At 44.9% G+C, this 21,173-nt stretch overlaps 1 protein-coding gene across 2 annotated transcripts in view; it reads left to right on the top strand.

The window, feature by feature from the left end:
• Positions 1-1,809: 1,809 nt before the first annotated feature.
• URB1 (URB1 ribosome biogenesis homolog) overlaps positions 1,810-21,173 on the top strand; it is a 70,437-nt gene continuing 51,073 nt past the window's right edge. Inside the window, exons 1-8 of one of the 2 annotated variants that reach the window (XM_038581353.1) lie at positions 1,810-2,071; positions 4,825-4,964; positions 6,150-6,301; positions 7,241-7,373; positions 13,036-13,132; positions 15,459-15,544; positions 17,164-17,289; positions 19,586-19,710. In XM_038581353.1, coding sequence (XP_038437281.1) covers positions 1,930-2,071; positions 4,825-4,964; positions 6,150-6,301; positions 7,241-7,373; positions 13,036-13,132; positions 15,459-15,544; positions 17,164-17,289; positions 19,586-19,710 — 1,001 coding nt within the window. In that variant the 5' untranslated portion in view covers positions 1,810-1,929. Of the gene's footprint in view, positions 2,072-4,824; positions 4,965-6,149; positions 6,302-7,240; positions 7,374-13,035; positions 13,133-15,458; positions 15,545-17,163; positions 17,290-19,585; positions 19,711-21,173 lie in introns of those variants that run through there. The other variant, XM_038581354.1, reaches the window with a different exon arrangement.

Below are 21,173 nucleotides of genomic sequence, written 5' to 3'. Positions count from 1 at the left end.
AGTGGCTCCAACACTTATTAGCTGGATAATACTGGCAAGTTCCCTCATCCTCCCTAAGTCTTTGTAAAGAGAGATGATAGTTTGTCCAAGGTCATACAGGCAGCAACTGGATACAGGGATTTTGATTGTTTCTTACCTTTCCCTGCTGCCCTTTGGTCCACCCTGGTTGCAAACAAAGTTGGTGGTTGACAATTAACTATAGGAGAGAACCAGTGTGGACAATGAGTCAGAATTAAGCCTCTGTCTTTACTAATGGGAACGTTGTCCTTTACAGCTTGAATTTTGGGTATATCCTTATCTCTTAATACTGCTGCATCAGTTCAAATCTCTTAAGATGGAGGGAGTCTGCCTCTAACATAAGCATTTCCACCAGTACCATAGTCTTGCCCGGTCTGAGTCAGTTCAGGGTCAACACCCTGGGCTTTTTCTGTTAGAGACTCTAAATCCCAACAGGCCACAGAAGGTACCATGGATGCTCATCACACATCTGTTTATGGAACACAGGGCAGTATTATCTCAGAGTAGGAGACAATCTCACAGAGAATTCCAGGAATCACGAAATTACCCATTTAATGAGCTGGCTCATCATTTATTTGAACACATATCAATCATAACCAAGTATTGATGAAGTCGAATTAAGAAATGGGACGGTCTGTTTTTGCTTATTTAAACCTCTATTTTATTGCAAAGCATTTAATGCTGCTTTTCAAGTCATTGACATCTTACAAAACACAGTACTCCCTGCCCTTGTCCCCTCCCCCGTCAAAGTAGTTTTTCTTTCTCTTTTTAAAGATTTTATTTACTCATGAGAGACACACACACAGAGAGAGTTAAAGACACAGGCAGAGAGAGAAGCGGGCTCCATGCAGGGAGCCCGATGTGGGGCTCCATCCCAGGACTCCAGGATCACGCCCTGAGCCGAAGCAATGCATCACTTTCTCAGCTCAGGGCAGCCCCCAGACTGCGTAGGGCTGGCTCTGCCAACTCGATTTCAAGAACGGGAACTTAGACGTGGAAGTTGCTGCTCTGCCCACGAATGAAGGGTTTTCCAGAAGTTAAAGTCTCTTCGCACCTGCATGGCCGGAAGGGTTCACGTCCTCCCATCAGTTTGGGGAAGAATGGGACGGACGGAGGCCAGTGCGGGGCGACACGCCGTCTGGTTTGGGCTGTGACAGAAACTGGAGCCAGCGTTAGGGGCGCCCGCACGACCCTCGGGCCAGGTGCGCGGGGGTGGGGTGGGGTAAGACCTCCCGCCCAAGGCCACCTGGCATTTAGCCGGGGGCTGCCCCCAGCCCCGCCGACCTGCAGGGCCACAAAAAAGCCAAGAAAGCATCGAATCCCACTGCTTGTCCAGCAAGTTCTGTTATCCGCAGCGTCAGGGAGCCCTCAGGTCAAGAACTGTGAGTGTGCAGCCGCCACACCCCGAAACGCGCGCCCTCGGGGGAACGCACCTGCCGGGAAGCCTCGGGAGGGCCGCCGGGGGCGGGAGGCGGGTCCCCGTGGGCTCCTCCTCACCGCGGCCGGGTGGGGATTGCCGGGAGGTGTCCGCTCCTCCTAAGAAGCGGGCGAGCCAGCGAGGACGCGGGAGACAGTAAAAAAACTCGGGGGTGCGCACGGATGCAGCCTCGCCTTCTCCCCTGCACCACCTCCCGGGTCTCCCGCCCTCCCTCAGGCCCCGCCCCTCCGAAGCCACGCCCCCTCCAAAGCCACGCCCTCCAAGGCCACGCCATCCCTCTAGGCCACGCCCCTTCCGTCGGCTTCGGCCCCTGACGTCGGGCTTTTTCCTGAGGCCCCGCCCCTTCCGCCGGCCCCGCCCCTTCCGGCGCACGTGTGGCACCGGGGCGAGCAGGGGCGCTCCGCCGCTTTCCGGGCATCCTTTTGTGGGGACCCCGGGTCGGAGGGTCCCCGCGCGCCCCCGCGCTCTCGACCATGGGAGTCCCCAAGAGGAAGGCCCCGGGCGGCCAGGACGGCGCGGCTCCCCGCGCGGGCGCAGCCAAGCGGGCCCGCTCCGAAGAGCTCACGGGCGTGCGCTTCAAGGCTCAGCTGCGGGAGCCGCAGGGCGCGGAGCCGGGTGAGTGCGGGGCCCGCCGGGGACGGAGAGCAGGTGCCCGCGGGGCGGGGCCCGGCCGCGGCCCTACGCCGGCCCGACTCTCCTCTGTGCAGCCGTTCCCTGTCTGAGCCACCGAGCCGGGCCTTCCGGTGTGCAGACGGGAAACTGAGGCCCGGCTGCTCGACGGCGGAGGGCCCCCCTTGCCGGGTGGTGACCGCCCCACGCGACTGCACGCCTCCCTTGGCCGGGCGGCATCCCTCCGCAAGCTCCAAAACCTCGTGGTTGCAAGGGTCAGGGAGGCAGATACGGGCTCCACCGCTTCACGCAGCAGACGACACTTACGCACTTGCCGAGTCCCAGCTGCGAGCCAGCTCGGGGCTGCTCAGTGAGAAGGTTTGCTGCTTCTCTGTGGCTGTCAGCGCTGTTTTCAGGAGCTTTGAGCCTCCAAACACTCAGGCTGATCCGATGACATGTCCTAAGCCACCTCCTTAAGCCCCACAAGGACCAGGTTTGACCAAGTGACTAAGATGGAGCAGATTCTGTAATTTCACTTTCTGAAAAGCGTGATCGATCACCCTTCTTCACAGCTGCTTGTAATCCATGAGGAAGTATGTAGGTGATGGGGGAAAAAAACCCACAATTGAATCCGCTGCTATGTGGAGACACTGGTGCTGTCTCAAAATAAAACAGTGTCCCTGGGCTAAAGGGATTATAAAGTTGACGGCCAGAATATCTCCAATTAATCATTTGTTTTCTGTAAGTTTTGTTTGTTTTTTTAAACAATCTTTTTTTTTTTTTTAAGATTTTATTTATTCACGAGAGACACACAGAGAGAGAGAGGGAGAGACACAGGCAGAGGGAGAAGCAGGCTCCATGCAGGGAGCCTGATGTGGAACCCGATCCCAGGTCTCCAGGATCACGCCCTGGGCTGAAGGCAGATGCTCAACCACTGAGCCACCCAGGTGTCCCTAAATTTTGTTTGTAAACATTTGATCCCTGAAGCTGCCAGCCACTGTTATAAAGATGATAGGTGCTTTAGCATAGAATTATACATTATACAATTGTACATGAATACAATTACACATTATACAAATGTGTACAAATGTGTACAAATTATACATTATACAATTATATATGAATGCATTCATTCATTCACTTGTTCATTATTTACTAGTGGCTGTTATTTGCTAGGGAAAAAATGGCGAGTATAACCGACATGGGCGCTGTCATTATGGAACATACAAATAGTGAAGTGGGGAAGGCAGATAGCAATCAATAAAATCACATACGGAGAGTTCTACGTACCAGTCCTCCAAAGGAGACGTACCTGATGTCCCCAGGCCTCAGACCTAATCTGGGAGATCAGAGAAGTCTCCTCAGCGTAAGTGGCTTTTCATGGAGTTGTAGGATGAGGTCGAAACAGGGACAGGAATGTTCGTGGCAGAAGAAAGAGCATGCTTAATTATTTAAAAGATCTTCATTCATGTAAATATTCATGATTTTGCTCAGAGAGCTTCATGGCATTCAGGTGCTACGTTTGAACAGGTTTCCCAAGGAAACTCAGGTTGATAGGCAGTGGGTGCAGAAGAAAGTTGGAAGATGTGGCAGGGCTGAAGTCAGAGGGTGATCGGTGAATCCTTTGTATGAGGCTGTATTGAATTTGTGTTTGAATCTGGTCTTTATCTTGGATTCTCTCTCCCTGTTAATATGTTCTCATAACTTTCTGTGATGAGATCTCCTGATGGAAAGATCAGGGAAGTGGAATTGACAGATGTAAGGTTTTGCTTTCATCCAGGTATTAGGAAAGGTTTTTGGGTTTTTTTTTTTTCCAGCTTTATCGAGACATTATTGACATAACTGATTTAAGTTTAAGGTGTACAGTGGATGATGACCAGCTTGGTTAACACTTCCATCCCCTCACATAATTACCATTTTTATGTGTGATAGCATTGAAGATCTACGCTCTGAATAACTTTTGAGCATATAATATACTACTGTTAATTATACTCACCATGCTGTACATTAGATCCCCAGAACTTATCTTACTATTTTTAAAGGAAACGCTACTCCCAACATGGGCCCCAAATTCACGACCCCAAGATGAAAAGTCACATACTCTTCCTACTGAGCCAGCCAGGCACCCAGAACTTCCTCATCTTATAGCTGGAAGTTTGTACACTTTGACCAACATCTCCCCATTTCCCCCACCCCTTATCCCATGGCAAACACCATTCTGCTCTCTTTCTTTATGAGTGTGGCTCTTTTAGGTTCCTCACATAAGTGGAACATAAAGTATTTGTCTTTCTCTGACTTATCTTGCTCAGTGCCCTCAAAGGATGTTGTTAAAGGCAGGATTTCCCTTTCTTTTCAGGCCAAATAATATTCCATTGTATATAGACCTATTCACAGAGATATACCACCTTCTCTTTATCCATTCTCTGATTTTACCCCGTTTGTGGGGCAGGGGTAGGGCTTCAGGGTTAGATTGGTCAGGACCCAGAGGGTGCCCAAGGGTAGATCACCGCACCAAGATGGGTTGGGCTTTAAAGCAGGTCCTTTGAATGCTGTTGCCCGTACCCTCCCTGGGGATAGAGAAAAGGCCGTGTCAGAATCCTTGATATCCTTGTGTCTACATTGCTGCTGTCTTCTCGTTCTCAGTAAGTGGTGGTTCCGGTCCCCTGGATGCCAGACATCTGCCTCTTGTCACAGTGGTGGCTTGTGATTGTTGCTAAAGAGGTAGTCCTTGTTAACCTTTGAACATTACTCTATTTCAGCCTTAGAAGCGTTTGTCGCTGCTGCCAAGAAGTTACCTCGAGAAGACGTATATGATGTTGTGGAAGGGTACATAAAGATTTCTGTTGAGTGTGCAGAGATCTTCCAACTCCTGAATGGGGAGAAGCGACCTGAAAGTGAAGTACGTTAGTCCTTACCTGGCTTGCTGAAGAGGAGAAAAAGTTCATGCCACTATTGTGTTAAGCTTGATGGAGAGAAAATATGATAGAAATTTCCAAGATGGGATTCCTGGGTCGCTTAGCTGGTTAAGTGTCTGCCTCCGGCTCAGTGATCCCAGGGTCCTGGCATCGAGTCCCGCATTGGGTTCCCTGCTCCACAGGAACCTGACTTCTCCTTCATTCTTTCTGTTTCTCATGAATAAATAAATAAAATCTTAAAAAAAAATTTCTAGGACACTACCAGCTTTCTGTAGAAGATGATACTTTGGTTTTTTTTCTTTTTTTCTTTTTTTTTTTTTTTTTTGCTGTAGGAATACATTCAGTTTTGCATCATGACTTATCAAAGCATTTTAGTGGAAAGTGCTAACCTCATATTAGTGAATGATACCAGAAGGAAGGGTCATAGATTCTTAATCTAAATATATTTGGTTATGATATGGTTTGTTTTTAAGTAATCTCTGCACCCAGCGTGGGGCTCAAACTTAAAATCCCAAGATCAAGAGTCACATGATCTCTACTGACTGAGCTTGCCAGGTACCGCCTTAACATGGTTTGTTTTAACAGAAAGGAAGTAGGTAGAAACCACATGTCATGGTTGCAGACAGATACTGAGTTCCCTGGTTTTCTGGTTCCAAACAGGTTCAAAGTTTGGAATATTTATGAACCTGTTGAAAGCTCAGGGTTATTGCTATAAGACCCTAATATCCGCAAAGCAGTGAGGCCTGGTCAAGATTTCTCTCCTCATCTCATTTTGTGGAACTGTAAGCAAGCAGTTCTCTCTTTGGCTAGACTATGAAAGTGAGACTGATTTTAGAGCCTGGGATCTGCAGAGCTACCTGCTAGGCTGTCACCTTCCTGCCTTTGGCCCAGGATCTGTTGGAAGTTTTGTTTTTTAAAGATTTCTTTTTCATTCGTGAGAGACACAGGCAGAGGGAGAAGCAGGATCCATGCAAGGAGCCTGATAAGGGACTTGATCCCAGGACTCTGGGATCACGCCTTGAGTCAAAGGCAAGATGCTCAACCATGGAGCCATCAGGCGTCCCTGTTGGAGGTTTTAAAGTAACTGGCTAAAACGAGAAGCATATGTATGGAGGGGGGAAAAGAAAAACCCAAATGAGCTGATGCATAGGCATTTCATTTCTTTGCAGATGCTGTTAATATTTCAAGTTTTTGAGGCCATACTGTTGCGGACTGCGAGCGATCTTTCCCATTTTCACGTTGTAGGGACCAACATCGTGAAAAAGCTAATAAATAACCACATGAAGCTCATCTGTGAGTCCCTGTATGCCTCGGGCTACAGGTAAGTTGCCTATATGTGGCAGGACTACTCATGATGTGGTCTGCATTCATCTCTCCCTGAGTGCACTTGACCTTCCTTCCACTCATAGAGCGGAGCTGAGCAGGCTCTGAGGCCATCACGGCTGTGGCTCTGCCCCTTCATTTCCTGCTGACCAGCCCCTCACTGTTGCTGACTCTTCTGTGTGTCCATCTCACTCCTGCCCTGCTATTCTTCTTGCTGTCGTGGGAACCTTGTAGGCATTCTTGCCATTGTCCATCCTTCTGCCCCAGTGGCTCTTCATGTTGGTCACACACTCCCTGCCTCTCCACTTCAGGATGTTGTAGTGCAGAAGTGGCATCTCAGGGAGGCCTTGTTTCACCACTGCCCATCTGCTGTCACTTTGTGTCCGTTTGCTTGTGGACAGAAGTATCTGTTTGTAGGTCTGTTTGCACAGCTAGATGTTTGATTTAATACTCTTGACTGTCTGTTTCCCTCCGCTAGAATGCAAGGTGCATGCAGGTGGAGTCCTTGAGTGGCCTAGAAGATTTGGTCTTCCACCACCTAGGACGATGCCTGGAGTGTGGCGGGTGTGCAGTAAACCACAGATCCCGGGTGGCCGTGGGACGGGAAGGCTGCTGAGAGCCTGCTCTGAACAAGTCTCCCCCTGTGCCCTGCAGTGGCAGGGGAGCTGTGGGTCTCCCAGTTACAGAATGATTTCCCAGAGAGAGAAATTGCCATCTTCTTTGTATCTCACATTTTGTAACTTTGGATCCTCTTCAGACTCAATCTTTAAGCTTTGTTTGGAGATTTTGTCAAGTTGTATATTCTTTTCTAGAGCCTGTCTGGTGTCTCTTTGCTTCCTCTTTCTGGTTTGGGGAGAGCAGACCCTACAACCAGGAGCACAGCTGGCTCGGTGCTTCTGCTGTTCCTGACATGCCTGATTTTCTCGTCCCTGTGCAGGATGGCTCGAGCCTGCCTGAACCTGTTGGCCGCCATGGTGACCCAGGGCCCTGAGGCTGCCAGGGATGTCTGCAGTCATTTTGATTTGAATAAAAAGACCTTGTACACCCTGGCCACCAAGAGGGATTCAAAGGTGAGGAGCTCTGAGCGTCTTGTCCCTCCTGTGTATTTCCTTTCCCTTTGGAGGGCCATCTTGATTTGTTTGTTGTCCTTTCTCTGGCCTTGGTCCTCACATGGGAGGAGAGGAAGGCCTGTGTGTAGAGAAACATGTGGCAGAGCCTGAACAACAGGGACATCTGAGGACAGCTTCTCTGGGGGCTCAGGCCTGTGAGGATGACATAGTTTGTGAGCATCTTCACAGAGCAAAAGAAATGATCTCCGTGTGCCTTGCAGCATGGACCTTGGGGCATCCCAGTCCCGTTTCTATTCTGTCCACTTCGGAGAAAACCCTTGGAGGTTTAAACCAGTGACATCATCATGGAGGACACATATGGCTTTTTAATGTTCCTTGTGTTTCCCGTCAGTGAATCTTTTTGTTTTATATATAAGATTTTATTTATTTATTCATGAGAGACACACACAGAGAGGTAGAGACATAAGTAGAGGGAGAAGCAGGCTCCCCACAAGGAACCCATTGCGGGACTTGATCCCAGACCCCGGGATCAGGACCTGAGCCGAAGGCAGACGCTCAACCGCTGAGCCATCCAGGTGTCCCTACCCGCCAGTGAGTCTTGTAACAAGTAACAAGTAGCTGTCGGACTATGCCAAAGGGAATGGAAGCGTGACTGGTTTTCAGGAGAGCTTTTATAGAAAAAGTTCCCTGGTGACTCTAGAAGTTTCCTTTGGGTTTAGAGTCTTGAGGAGGAAACACAAGTGGGAGGACTCAGAAGCGGGAGGACTCAGAAGCGGGAGAGTTGTTGCGCACCAGCCGTAGTTGTCTCAGCGCTCCCAGCTGGCCCCGAGGACAGCTGGGGCTCCCCGCTCCACACCCCTGACCCCTGCACAGACAGCAGACCGACAGTTACCCACGTGTCTGCCAAAGCAGAGAGCCACGTTAGCCTGATTTACTTCTGCACCCTGTCATCTCACTCTTCGGGGAAATTAGTAAGTTTCCACACTGCCAGGTAATAGGCTGAAGGTTAATCATAGTAACACCCGATAACTTTTCTGGCTCTGTGAGGTCAGCTCAGTGTTAAGGGTGGTCCTGGCATGACAAATAAGGTGTGCTCTGAGGAGAAGATTCCAGGTCTTGGTGTCTCATGGATATTCTTTTTTATTACTGTGAGTTATTTACATACCCTGAATGTGTCAACAGATTCCATTCGTTGAATAATGGTTACTGACATTTAAATGCATTTCTAATAAAAAGAATTTGCGTGCTGTTTGCACACTAGGGCAAATGTCACGGTTCTTTGGTCTTAGCTTGGCAGTCGGCCTGTCAGTAATGATGCAAGTTCCCTTCCCGCTTCCACCCTGTCTCTCTGATCTCAACCAGCTCAGCCCTGTAAGTAAAATACATCAGTACCCCGACCACCCACCAAGACACGAGAGAAAGTTCTAGAAGTAGGGCTCCTCTGCCTGAATGGATGCCAGCTATAGGCTGTGCATGTGCTGCCTCACCTCAGGGTCCTCTTGACAAGTGTTTTTACATGTCCTTGATCTGTAAAATGGGAATTATTCTCAAGATGGAAGTGTTTTTTTAGTTTATGGTGTACCTTAACTATTTTGTCATGGGAAATGGTTTTTAGACATTAAATTTTTATGTTCCACATAGGAATGAGTCTCATGGATATTGAATGAGGACGTTAAAAAATAGAGAGCAGCCCAGAGAACCCCCCATGTACCCATCCTCCAGCTGCAGACAGTTACCTCTGCCGTGTTTTTGGTTTGTTTTGGGGTAATCAGGTATAGCTGATCCCACATGTGAACCATATTCCCTCATGCATATTTCAGTGTGTATCTCTTAACAGAAAGCACCCTTTTGAAACAAAACCAGAGGCGATCGGGGGGCTCAGTTGGTTAAGCATCTGCCTTCGGTTCAGGTCATGGTCCTGGGGTCCTGGGATCGAGCCCTGCATTAGGCTCCCTGCTCAGCATGGTATCTGCTTCTCCCTCTTCCACTCCCCCTCCTTGTGCTCTCTCTGCTAAATAAATAAATAAAATCTTTAAAAAACAAAACACAAAACCACAGTACTATTCTTGTACATGTTACCGTAAATAACTCTTAATATCACCAAATGCCCAGTTTGGTCTCAGTTTTTCCCCACCATTTCTGAAATGTCCTTACACTTTGTGTTTCAAATCAGGATCCAGACCAGGGCTACGTATCGTGTTTGGTGGGTATGTTTCTTAAATTTCTTAATGTTGAGTTTTCGATCCCTACCTTTTTTTTTTTTTAGTTAATTATTTATTTATTCATGATAGAGAGCAAGAGAGAGAGAGAGAGAGGCAGAGACACAGGAGGAGGGAGAAGCAGGCTCCACGCCAGGAGCCCCACGTGGGACTCGATCCCAGAACTCCAGGATTGCGCCCAGGGCCAAAGGCAGGCGCTAAACCGCTGAGCCACCCAGGGATCCCCTCTCCCCAACCTTTTTTTTTTTTCATGTCATTTAGTTATTGAAGAAGCTGATGGTTATCTAGATCTTTTTTTTTTTTTAATAAGTGCATTTTTTAACATTTTGAAGGGAATTATTAAAGCCTCGTGAGGAGAGAGGATTATGGTTCTTTTTCATCCAGCCAAAGAAAGCACTGTTCATGTCGTTTGCCAAAAAGGAGTTTTACCAAATATGTTTTGGTCTATTTTAGACAGTGTTTTGCAGAACAAGCCATAAGGAGTTCAGGATGCTTTCTTCCTAGGATGAATAGCATTGTGAAGTCACAGAGTAGGAATGAGGAGTAAGCATGTGACCCTCTTGCCTTTGATGGGGCTTGCTGGGGATGGAGGTGGAGGCCCAGGGGACAGTGAGGGGCTGTCTAGTCGAGGATGAGCAGGAGGCATGGCCGTGACTGCTTGGAGTGGTGTGCGGATGCTATCTCTTGGGCATCTTGGCTTGTCCACGATGTCAGGAACCTGAAATTTGGGGTTGGCTGGAATATACAAGATGGATACCAGGAGGTGAAGACATTCCATGTCAGCTCAAAACTCGTTGCTGAGGCGAGCGGGGGGGCGGGCTGGTACCCTGGAGGGGATCTAGTCCCAGTTGCTATGTACAAGCAGGATGGAAAGATCTAGAATAGTACATAACTGAGATCCACGTTCTAGGACTCTTGCTTCCAGGACTTAAGTGGACAAAAAAACAAAACAAAACAAAACAAAAAAACCCTAACAACCAAAACCCCAGAACGTGTAGAACCTTCCCAACTAGCTAGCAGAGCACAGAACCTAATTTAATCTTACCAGGCAAGTTTCAGCATCATACCAGCATTCTTTTGAAACACAAGGCATACATAGATAAGGCCAACAAATTAACTGTGCTTGGATTAGTTGACAGGTTTCTTTCAACGACCAGGCATCTAGGTAGCTTGGGAGCAGTGTTTACGTTAAGCTTCCTGAGGACAGGGACAATATCTTAGTCATTGCCATATCCTCTCTCGGCCTGAGATCATGGCATCTTGAATAAAGGTGGTGTTTGAACAACACTGAATTGGTGAATTTTGAAGGCACCAAAACGTTGCTGTACTCTGAGGAAATGCAGCTCATTTTCACATGGTATCCAAACTCCACATTGTGAGGAGGTCTCTAGAGTAGTCCCTGGGATAAGGAGGATGGTTTTAAGCTCATAGTGGAGTTGGAGTAAGGTCTGATAAGGTCTTGCTGGAATGCTGTGGGGCATGGGTGGAGGTGTAGACCCAGGAATACAGTCAACGTGTAAGATCCCCCATCCAGATGTTGCAGAGTATGAGTCAGATGGCCTTTCTTCTCTCCCTGAGAAACATACACCCGGCAGGACGAGACAGAAGTAATGAAATACTCACATAGAGACCTAAATGGTTCCAAGTGTAGTCCTTTCATCTTGAGGAAAAGCAAAATGAAAATGCTCTGAAAAAAAAAAAAAAAAAAGAAAAAAAAAAGAAAATGCTCTGGAAGTTCTGAGAAGAAAGCACTTCTCTGTAGTCAGACATGAAGTTGAGCAGGAAGCGGTATGTTTGAACAATGTCTAGTTCTAGGACATATTTGCTTAGTAGCTATGGGACCTGGAATGAGTTTTTTAAATTTCCATTTCCTCATCTGTAAAATGGGTATAGAAGGCATCTCCACCTCAAGTTGTCATAAGGAGTAAATGAAATCACACATATGCAGCCTTTGACTTAGTGTCTGGTGTATAGTAAGTGCTCAATAAATGACAATGATGTCCTCCTCTTCACCATTCCACCATCATTACCACCACCCTGCCATTACTAATAGGAATGGAACTATCTGGAAGACAGACTTCTTAATTTTTCCAGGCATCCAAGGGCAATAATTCTCCATGGTATTAACTTCTTTGCAGCAAATTAAGATATCTTTGGAATAACTGAAGTAGGGGGAGAGTACAGTTGAAGCACCGGAGGATCCCAGTGTATATGAGCTAGTGCTAGTACAGCCAATGAGCGATGCACATGATCAGCCACCAGGGTTTGAAACAGACGAGAAGACACGATGTGTGTCTTAAAATTACTGGGAGGGATAGTTGATCAGATGGTCCCCATAACTTCCCCTGAAGTGTTGATGACTGGCCATGGCCTGTGGGCCCTCCTTGAGGATGTCCACTCTCCTGGAAAAGCCACACTGGTTTGTAATGTGACAGCATCTGTGCTTTGATGTCCAGAGTGCATTTATAGTACCTAATTTATAGTAACCTATATAACCCAGACATCACCTCACTGGTGTCAGCTAAAGTAGAACCGGTCTTTCCATTGGCTCTGGATTTTCAAAAAAGTGTATATGATTTCACTGGGAAGTGAAATAGATGGTATCTAGATGGGCTGAGAATCTTCTGCTCTATGCTGAAGTGGTCCATGAACCACAAATGTTTAAGTATGATGGGGGAAGGGGACACAACTATACTTTACCCATACTTTTATGTTTATGTAGCAGTGAGCCATTATGCTATGGCTTTTAAGCACAGTGGATGAAAATATGTAATGCAAAAAAAAAAAAAAAAGAAAATATGTAATGCAGATAGACATCTTGATAATTTTTATTTTTGGCTTGTTTCTTGACATTTTATTTCTTTTTTTTTTTTTTAAGAGAAGGAGGACGGGAAGGGGGGTGGAGAGAATTTTTTTTTTTTTAATTTATTTATTCATGAGAGACACAGAGAGGCAGAGACACAGGCAAAGGGAGAAGCAGGCTCCTCGCAGGGAGCCTGATACGGGACTTGATCCCGGATCCTAGGATCACCATCTGAGCTGAAGGCAGGCAGGCGCCCAACCGCTGAGCCACCCAGGCATCCCGAGAGAGACTCTTTAGCAGCTCCACACCCAATGTGGAGCCCAGCACAGGATTCGATCTGATGTCTGACCCTGAGATCATGACCTGAGCCAAAACCAAGTCAGATACTTACCTGACTGAGCCACCCAGGACCTCCATACTTTTGTATGTAGAAACAGCTTGAAGGAAAGAAAAATAGAGCAGAAGATGGAGAGAAAAGAGCAAAGAAAAAACCCTGTGTTCCCACAGAGAGATGACTGCTGGTTTTAGACTTTGAGCCTCCTGACAGCATAAGACCAGAGACTTCCGTTGCTGCATTCTTGCTTTGGCGCTGGGCAAAGGGTATGGATATACACATGACACATGGTCTCCTTCCCCCTAGGGTGTGCATGATGTCCGGCTGGCCTACATTCAGTTTGCCCTTTCCTTTCTGATTGCCGGCGATGACAGCACGATCATGCAAGTGCTGGAGTTGAAAGGTAGGTGTGCCTCTGTCTCATAGCAAAGCCTGATTGCAGCTGTTTTTGGAAAGTCTCCTGCAAAGCAGTTTTCCCAGGATAAAAAAGGTCTGCAGCTTTTGCAGCTGCTGCTGCACGCTAGAATGAAGGACGCGTATGCGGTGAAGCTTCCAGTCAGGTCAGTGCGGTTGGGAGGTGGCTAGTCAACATGAACAGAGGTATTCTTGCTATGTTCCCTGGAATGCTGAGCGATGTCCCAACAAAGAATGGATGCAAACTTCAGAGACTCGTATGAACAAAGGGGGCTTTATGGTTTCAGAACATGGGTAGATACGTACCCTGGCTACCTGCTTTTCCTTTGTAATTAAGGAAAAAATAAAGTTTAGTTACTTCGATAGCTTTACCAAATGTTAACCAGAATATCACTTATAGAGCTTCAAGGAATTCCAACTGGACCACCTTCTGGTGGCTGTCACCCTAGAGCCAGGCTGGGCTTAGTTGAGTTAGTTGAGAGCACTTGCATATTATCAAGACATTCAGTAAGACAAAGAATAGTAGCGCCAGACCACACTTAGCACATGGCAATTGCTCTGTATGAACCCCCCCTAGAATCCAGCTCTGTCTGCAGGTGGGGTGAGCTCCTTGCTGGAGCTCTGGGAGTTGTTGGAGGAATGACGTGGTGCCTGTGGCCCCATGTGGTCGGGTGTCCAGCCTGTCTCTCACCTCCCCCAGGGTGGAAGACCTAAGCTCTCTCCAGATGATTGCCAGGCACCATTTAACAACAAGGTGTAGGTGCTGATCACCCTGTATATTAGCCCTGGTCCGTGCGCGTAGCCACCTTGCACTAGGGAAGAAGCACCGTGGAGATAACTTCATTGCGTGCCTTTCCTGCTTGGGGCCAGCTCCTGTGGGAACTGCTGCTGCTGCCAGGGCTAGGAGTTCTGCAGAATTCCCCTGGCTCATCTCAGCTGTCTGACTTTCATTAAAAGACTGTGATTTGGGGTTATTCACCTACACTGCTAACAGACAGGGCTGCACTTCAATTGGTGTTTTGCAAGGCATTTAGGCCAGTATGCATCAGAACTTTAAACACATTCAATCTGGCCTTTCCATGTCTAGTCATTTATCCTAAGGGAAGAATTAAGGATGTGAGTAGAGGTTTTCTTAGGGGATATTTTTTCATATTAGCTGAAAATTGAACTACTAACTGTCCACCAGCAAGGCATTGATTGTGCAAACTGAGGGCTAATCGTAAGATGGAATGCAGCTATTAAAAATGATGTTGACATATGCTTCCTGACATCAGCCTTTTAAACAGTATGCAATTAGGTATAAACTCAGTGTAAAGCTGTCAAGTACCCCATTTTACTAAAAGATAAATAGAACAGAATATGGATCAGAATATCAGAAGGCTCACAGCTAGTAATCTAGAGCTGTTATTAGTATTTAGTATTTAGTAACAGTGGTATTTTCCAATTTTTCATTTTTGGGGAATGAATTTGCTTTTGTAGAATGTGTGCCCATGGAGCACCTCTGGAGCAGGTGAAATTATAATTGCTCTGATGTTTCTGCCCCGTATCACCAGTACATTAGCAATGGTATGGCATCAAGCTGTGGTGGCTGATTCCTTGGGGATCCAGAAGTTTGAAAAGAAAGCAATCATTCTGAATTCTACCACCAGTCAATAAAATGATGACCATCATTTATTTTAGTTCTTTAAAGATTTTATTTATTCATGAGAGACCCAGAGAGAGAGAGAGAGAGAGGCAGAGACACAGGCAGAGGGAGAAGCAGGCTCCATGCAGGGAGCCTGACGTGGGACTCGATCCTGACGTGGGACTCGATCCTGGGTCTCCAGGATCATGCCTTGGGCCGAAGACAGGTGCTAAACCGCTGAGCCACCCAGGGGTCCTCCTGATGACCATCATTTAAAATGTAACTCTGAGCAATTCTAAGCAAAGAGAGACATTTAGCAAAATCATAATCATACCATACATTCAAACGGTCAATACAGCATTAATTTTTTTCAGAATTAATTTTATTTATTTATTTATTTATTTATTTATTTATTTATTATTTTTTATTTTATTTAAATTAATGTGAGAAAAGGAAAGTGAAATAACAGAACTAATGAACTTTAATGGTTCTGTTATTGTTTTACCTTTAGATACTGATTTCCTATGAAGTAGTTATTCCTACTGTAAACTTGCATAATTAAGAAAGACAAAACCTAAAAAAAGAAGAAAATGGCATTGTGTGCTGCGCCATTTTAAGAAGTAATGTTCTCTCATCTGTTCTCATGTTCAAAATATTTCTGAGTTTAATGCTGTGAACCTTTTACTTTCAGAATTTATTCCTTGCATCTTTAGCTCAGGCATAAAGGAAGACAGGATTTCTACCATCAATATTTTGTTATCCACGCTGAAAACCAAGGTACGTGCTTATTCAGTGTTCCTGTCATTTGTCTTTTCCAGTGTTTGACAGGACCCTAGAGCTGTAATGGTGTAGGGCACACATTAGGGTTGACTTATAGGTGAAATGGAAAACTTTCTTAAGGCTTCCATATTATCACACCAGGAGTTGCTCACTATTTCACGGGAAGCCTTGGATTAATTGAAAGCTGTAAATTACAGCTGTTTTTCATTTACACACTTAGCAAAACATTATTTTGAATTACCTTACATATTCTGCCTTTTACAAGCATCTGGTAGAAATTTTAGAACTGGCTGAAGGAATTGCTGTCTTTAATACAAAAGCAACTTAAATGATCAGTTAGAAAAACTATGACCCTCCCAGTAGAAAAAGTGAAAACCATGAATTGGTAGTCCCTGTAAAAATAGCTAGTTAGCATAATATTTCAAACTGTGGTTCTCAGCTGGGAGTGATTTTGTGCCCCTCCTCCCCACTGTGGGACATTTGAAAGCACCTGGAAACATTTTTGGTTGTCATGACTGGAGAAGTACAACTGGTACAAGTGGGCAGAAGCCAGGGATGGTGCTCAGCATCCTACATTGCACAAGACAGTCCCTTACAACCATTATTTGGCCCAAAATGTCAATTTGTGCTGGGGTTAAGAAACCCTGACTAAAAGTAATATAAGTCAGGAGATAACAGGTTTTTTTTCACCTATCAAATTAACATGCATCTTTTAAAACAATGATATTCATTGCTAGCAGAGATGCTTTGAATCAGGTACTTTTGTGGAGGAAGTGTTAGAGCGGGTCTGGCAGTATGTGTCAAAGGTCTTAAAGATGTTCCTAGCCTTGGGGGTGTTGGGAGGTTCTCAGAATCACCCAGGAAGCAAATTTGAAACACATACATCTGGGCCACATCCCTAGAGGTTCTGGGAGTGGGTTTATGGGGAGCTGAGAACCAGTGCCCCATTTCTAGCCCTATAATCAGGGATACAGACTCTGTACAGGGATGCTGATGACAGCCAGAGTGGAAACAGCCTAATTGTACACACCATGGGAAAGGTGAAATAAATTATGGTCACTCAGGCTAGAGTGATATCGAGCCCTCCAAAATGAGGTTCTAAAGGAGTTTTTATTTTTATTTTTTTTTTAATTTTATTTATTTATCCATGAGAGACAGAGAGAGAGGCAGAGAGAGAAGCAGACTCCATGCAGGGAGCCCGATGTGGGACTTGATCCCGAGACTCCAGGATCACACCTTAGGTGGAAAGCAGGCTCTAAACCGCTGAGCCACCCAGGGATCCCTAAAGGCGTTTTTAATAATGTGGAAAAAGCTCATGCTATATAAGTAGGCAGAAAACTCTAAGTATAATCTCAAAGAGATAAACAAATGGTACGTGTATGTATATATTACGTGTTGCGGGGCAGAGAGCTAAAAGGGAATGTACCATGATGCTAACTGTGCATATCCTAGGATGGTTCAAAGGTTGTTGACTTTTGTTGTTTTTCTCTTCATATTTTTCCTTTTTTCAGTCAAGCTTTTTGCCATAGGCCTTACGTGGTTTTTGTAATGACGAAGTACAAGAAACACTTCTAAAAATCAAATTCCTTGAAATTAATTTGTTCTATTGTTTTTAGGTAGTTCACAATAAAAATATCACGAAAACCCAGAAGGTGCGTTTCTTTACCGGGCAGTTATTGAACCACATAGCAGCTCTCTACAGCTGGAATGGGATTGTTGATGTAAACCTGGAAAATGTTGAGGTACAGTCCTGTTGGCTTTGAATTGACCTTACTGTTAGCGTGTGGTCCTCACCGCTGGAGGCTGAGGAATCCACCTGCCTTTAAAAAAAAGAAAGATCCCCCATTTAATCTGGGTCTCTTGGCTTATGATTATATTAATTCTCTACCTAGATGTAATACGGTCTTTCAAATTTTATTTTTTTAATCTCTGCAGTAATCTGATATTAGACTTTTTTTTTTTTTTTTTTGCTCCCATTAAAGAGAAAACTCTTACTCCTTTAGCTGAGTGACATGCTGGTTTCCCTACAGGGCTTGCCCTGTAGACACATGGTGTTGATCCAGGCTCTCTTCCTTCTCTCATTGACCTCTTCTTTTCCATCTTTCTGTTCTTTCCATATGAGCCTTTAGAATTTCAAGGCCAATTGCTTTCACTTCAGGATCCCAAGTGCCTTAGGAAAACCCCAATTTCCTCAACTCCTGACATGTGTGATTTATTTTGTAATAGTCACTCAAGTGTTGAGTTAGACCAGTTGCTCTCGAGTTGACCCAAGGCTGGAGTACCTTTTAATTCTCCTCATTTTGATTTTCCTCAGGGTGTTTCTGAACATGGAGTTGGCCAGAGTAGTGAAGGCTCAGACTTCCTGTGAACTTTATAGTAATTTACCTCTCAAGAGCCCTGTGTTTTACCTCCTTTTATCTTGGTGACTTGCCTCTGTCCTCTTGTTTTCAACATGTTTTGTATGCTTTATTACCAGGAAGCCTTGGGGGCTTAATAAAAACACTCCCAAACGTGGAATTTTATTCAAAAGAGCAAGAGAAATTAAGTCATTCTTAAGCTTGTTTAAAAATACAGGTTTAAACTTGTCCCTCTTAAGAGTATTTTTTTTTCTTTTTTTAATGGTTCTACCTTATAGGTGAGGATGTTCAAATTCAGAGTTAGGTAATGCTCTCATCACTGGTTGCATTCTGGTTTCCAGCCAGAAGCTATCCAGGAGCCCATTAAGAGTTTGGCCTCATTAGAATAAAAAATGCTCCTATCACTCAGGACAGTCTAGGGGATTTTAGAACTCTGTATGGACATTAGTCTCACCCCATCACTCAGGAATGTACAGCGGTTTTGGAAGCCCTCCTCCAGGAACTGGGGGTGCAGACCAAATTCACATTACCCCTGAACTAGGCAGGGGCTAGGGGCGCTGACCCCCATGCAGTCAAAAATCCATATACAGTTTTTGACTTCCTGAAAAACTTAACCTAACTACTAATAACCTACTGTTGATTGGCAGACTTACCCATAACATAAACAGTCGATGAACACGTTTTGTACGTTATGTGTATTATATACCATGCTGTTACAGTGGAGTAAGCTGGAGGAAAGTAAATGTTATTAAGGAAATCATAGGAGAAAATACATTTATAGTACTGCACTGTATTTATGGAAAGCAATCCGCATAAGCAGAACTGTGCAGTTCAAACCCATGTTGTTCAAAGGTCAACTGTATTTCTTCTATCATAGTATCAGCACAAAAGCAAAGAGAAGCTTAAAGAAATGATTCTGTAACTGAAGTATATGCTGTAAAGAGAGGCTTTTTTTTTTTTTTTTTAAGATTTTATGTATTCATGAGAGGCAGAGACATAGGCAGAGGGAGAAGCAGGCTCCATGCAGGGAGCCCGATGTGGGACTCGATCCCAGGACCCCGGGACCACACCCTGAGCCAAAGGCAGATAGATGCTCAACTGCTGAGCCACCCAGGTGCCTCATAAAGAGAAACTTTAATCATGGGGGCTCTTCACTCGCTAGCCCAGTGGGGACTTCAGCTGTACCATTGGTTTGCTCTGCCAGACACATGGGGCTGCTGTAAAAATTAAATGAAAACTCTTATTGTCAAGTACTTGGAAACAATACAAAATAACATAAAAATGTTGAGTTATCTGTAGTTTCTTGTTCTAGCAACTCCATTCAACTTCAAAAAGAAATATTTTCTTTTTTAACTCAGTTTATTTGAACTAAAAAACAGTTCATCCATTTCCTTCACCACCCTGCCACTCCCGGCAACCACCAGTCTTTCTCTGTGTCCATGAGCTTGTTTGTTGTTGTTTTTTATTTAACTTATTAATTTCTTTTTCAATTCCATGCATAAGCTGTGGGTTTTTAAAATCTTGATTGGTGTTTCTGTTTGTTTTTTTTTGAATGATATGAAGAATTCAAGATGTTTTCTAAGAGGTCATCAGGTGCCTGGTATTATCCAGTTTTACTCCACAGCTCTTACCGAGGCTTATAAACTTGAGATTTTCATTGAATTTTTAAAAAACCTTGTAGGCTTCTGCTGAGGATGCAGGGAAAACCATGGTGAGGGAGCTTGTTCACACCTTCCTGATGGATCTGTGCTGTTCACTCAAGCATGGGATTAATTTTTACGATGCATCGCTCGGCACCCTTGGCAGGTAAGATAGCACCCCTGGGAACCCCGAGTGTGCACTCCTCAGTACTCCTCACATACATGACTTGCTGGGGAGACCCATGGAGTGATGGGATCGTGCTGGATTACAACTAGGATTCTAGACATTACCTAACTCATCTCAGCGATGAACATTTGGTGACCCGGAGAGTGGCTGCCCATTACAGGCCCTCAGGGCAAAGGGCTGGGGGTAGCCCAGTAGGAGATGTCTCACCCAGCGAGGTGCTGCGGGTTTCACTCCAGATGTGGCATTGGCTGGGTCTGAGGGTAAGTTTTACCTCTGCCTCCCCAGAGAGTGTGAGCCCCTTTGCGGGCCTCAATGCTCTCCTGAGGTGGGAGCCACTGTGATCCCAGTTTAACGGATAAGGGAGGTGGGCACAGAGAGGTTGGGTCATTCAGCCCGTAAGTGGCAGAGTTCACATTGAAACCCAGGGAGTCTGGTTCTAAGCCCATCCTCGTACCAGGCACAATAGTCCTTCCTCTCCTCAAAGACAGCCGCTAATGAGCTAGGTTTTCACAGTTTGGTTTTTTTGTATTTCATTTTATGTTGCACAGTTACGGTGCCATTTCATCAGTGAGGAAGCAAAGCCCAGACCTGATAGTTTAGATTATGTTCTTTCATTTATTTATTTTTTCCCCATTTATTTATATATATAATTTAAGCTTGTGTATTTATTTTAAATTTAATTAATAAAAATCTTTTTAAAAAGGTTTTATTTATTTGAGAGAGAGGGTAAGCATGTGTGGAAAGTGGGTGGGGAGGAGCAGAGGGAGAGGGAGACGCAGACTCAACATGCGGAGCTTGATCTCCGGCCTGAGATCATGAGCTGAAGGCAGGCACTTAACTGACTGAGCTACCCAGGTGCCCCAGAATTATGTTCTCTTAGACCTTCTGTTTTAGTCTAGCTGTAATACATATCCGTGTTACTAGTTTTTAAATAACCAAAATAGCATACTGTTGGATTTATTAACCTGCTTTTTTCCCTCTCGATTGTAAAAATATTAGGAATATTTTCTGGTCATCATGAATACCTTTAATTAATTAATTAATTAATTTTTTAATTTACCTCTGTGGCATTTTATTTTTATAAAGATACAGGTGGTTTGATTTAGTTTCACCCACCCAGGCAGATAACTGATTCCTTCAGAATGAGATAACACGGTGGAAATTTTTTTCCTGCTTGTGACTTGTTTTGATTCTGAGGTCATTGTGAATTAACTTGCCCCACCTCATTTCTTTTTCTTTTAACTTTTTTTCATGATAGTGTAGCTTTTCCCTCATCAGCAAAAAAATCAGGTCACTTGCTTGTTAAAGATAACAGCAGATTTTTATAATCAAATATACGTATTATATAGCATATATTAACATTAACATATGCTTTGTATAATAACGTGTAATATATAAGATTTGTAGTATATAACATCATGCCTAAAACACATGTGTTTTCC

The sequence above is a fragment of the Canis lupus genome, chromosome 31, assembly GCF_011100685.1.
Source record: "Canis lupus familiaris isolate Mischka breed German Shepherd chromosome 31, alternate assembly UU_Cfam_GSD_1.0, whole genome shotgun sequence".
NCBI classification, from domain to species: domain Eukaryota; kingdom Metazoa; phylum Chordata; class Mammalia; order Carnivora; family Canidae; genus Canis; species Canis lupus.
Note: the sequence above shows the minus strand (reverse complement) of the source record. Positions and strands in the feature narration are given on the sequence as shown.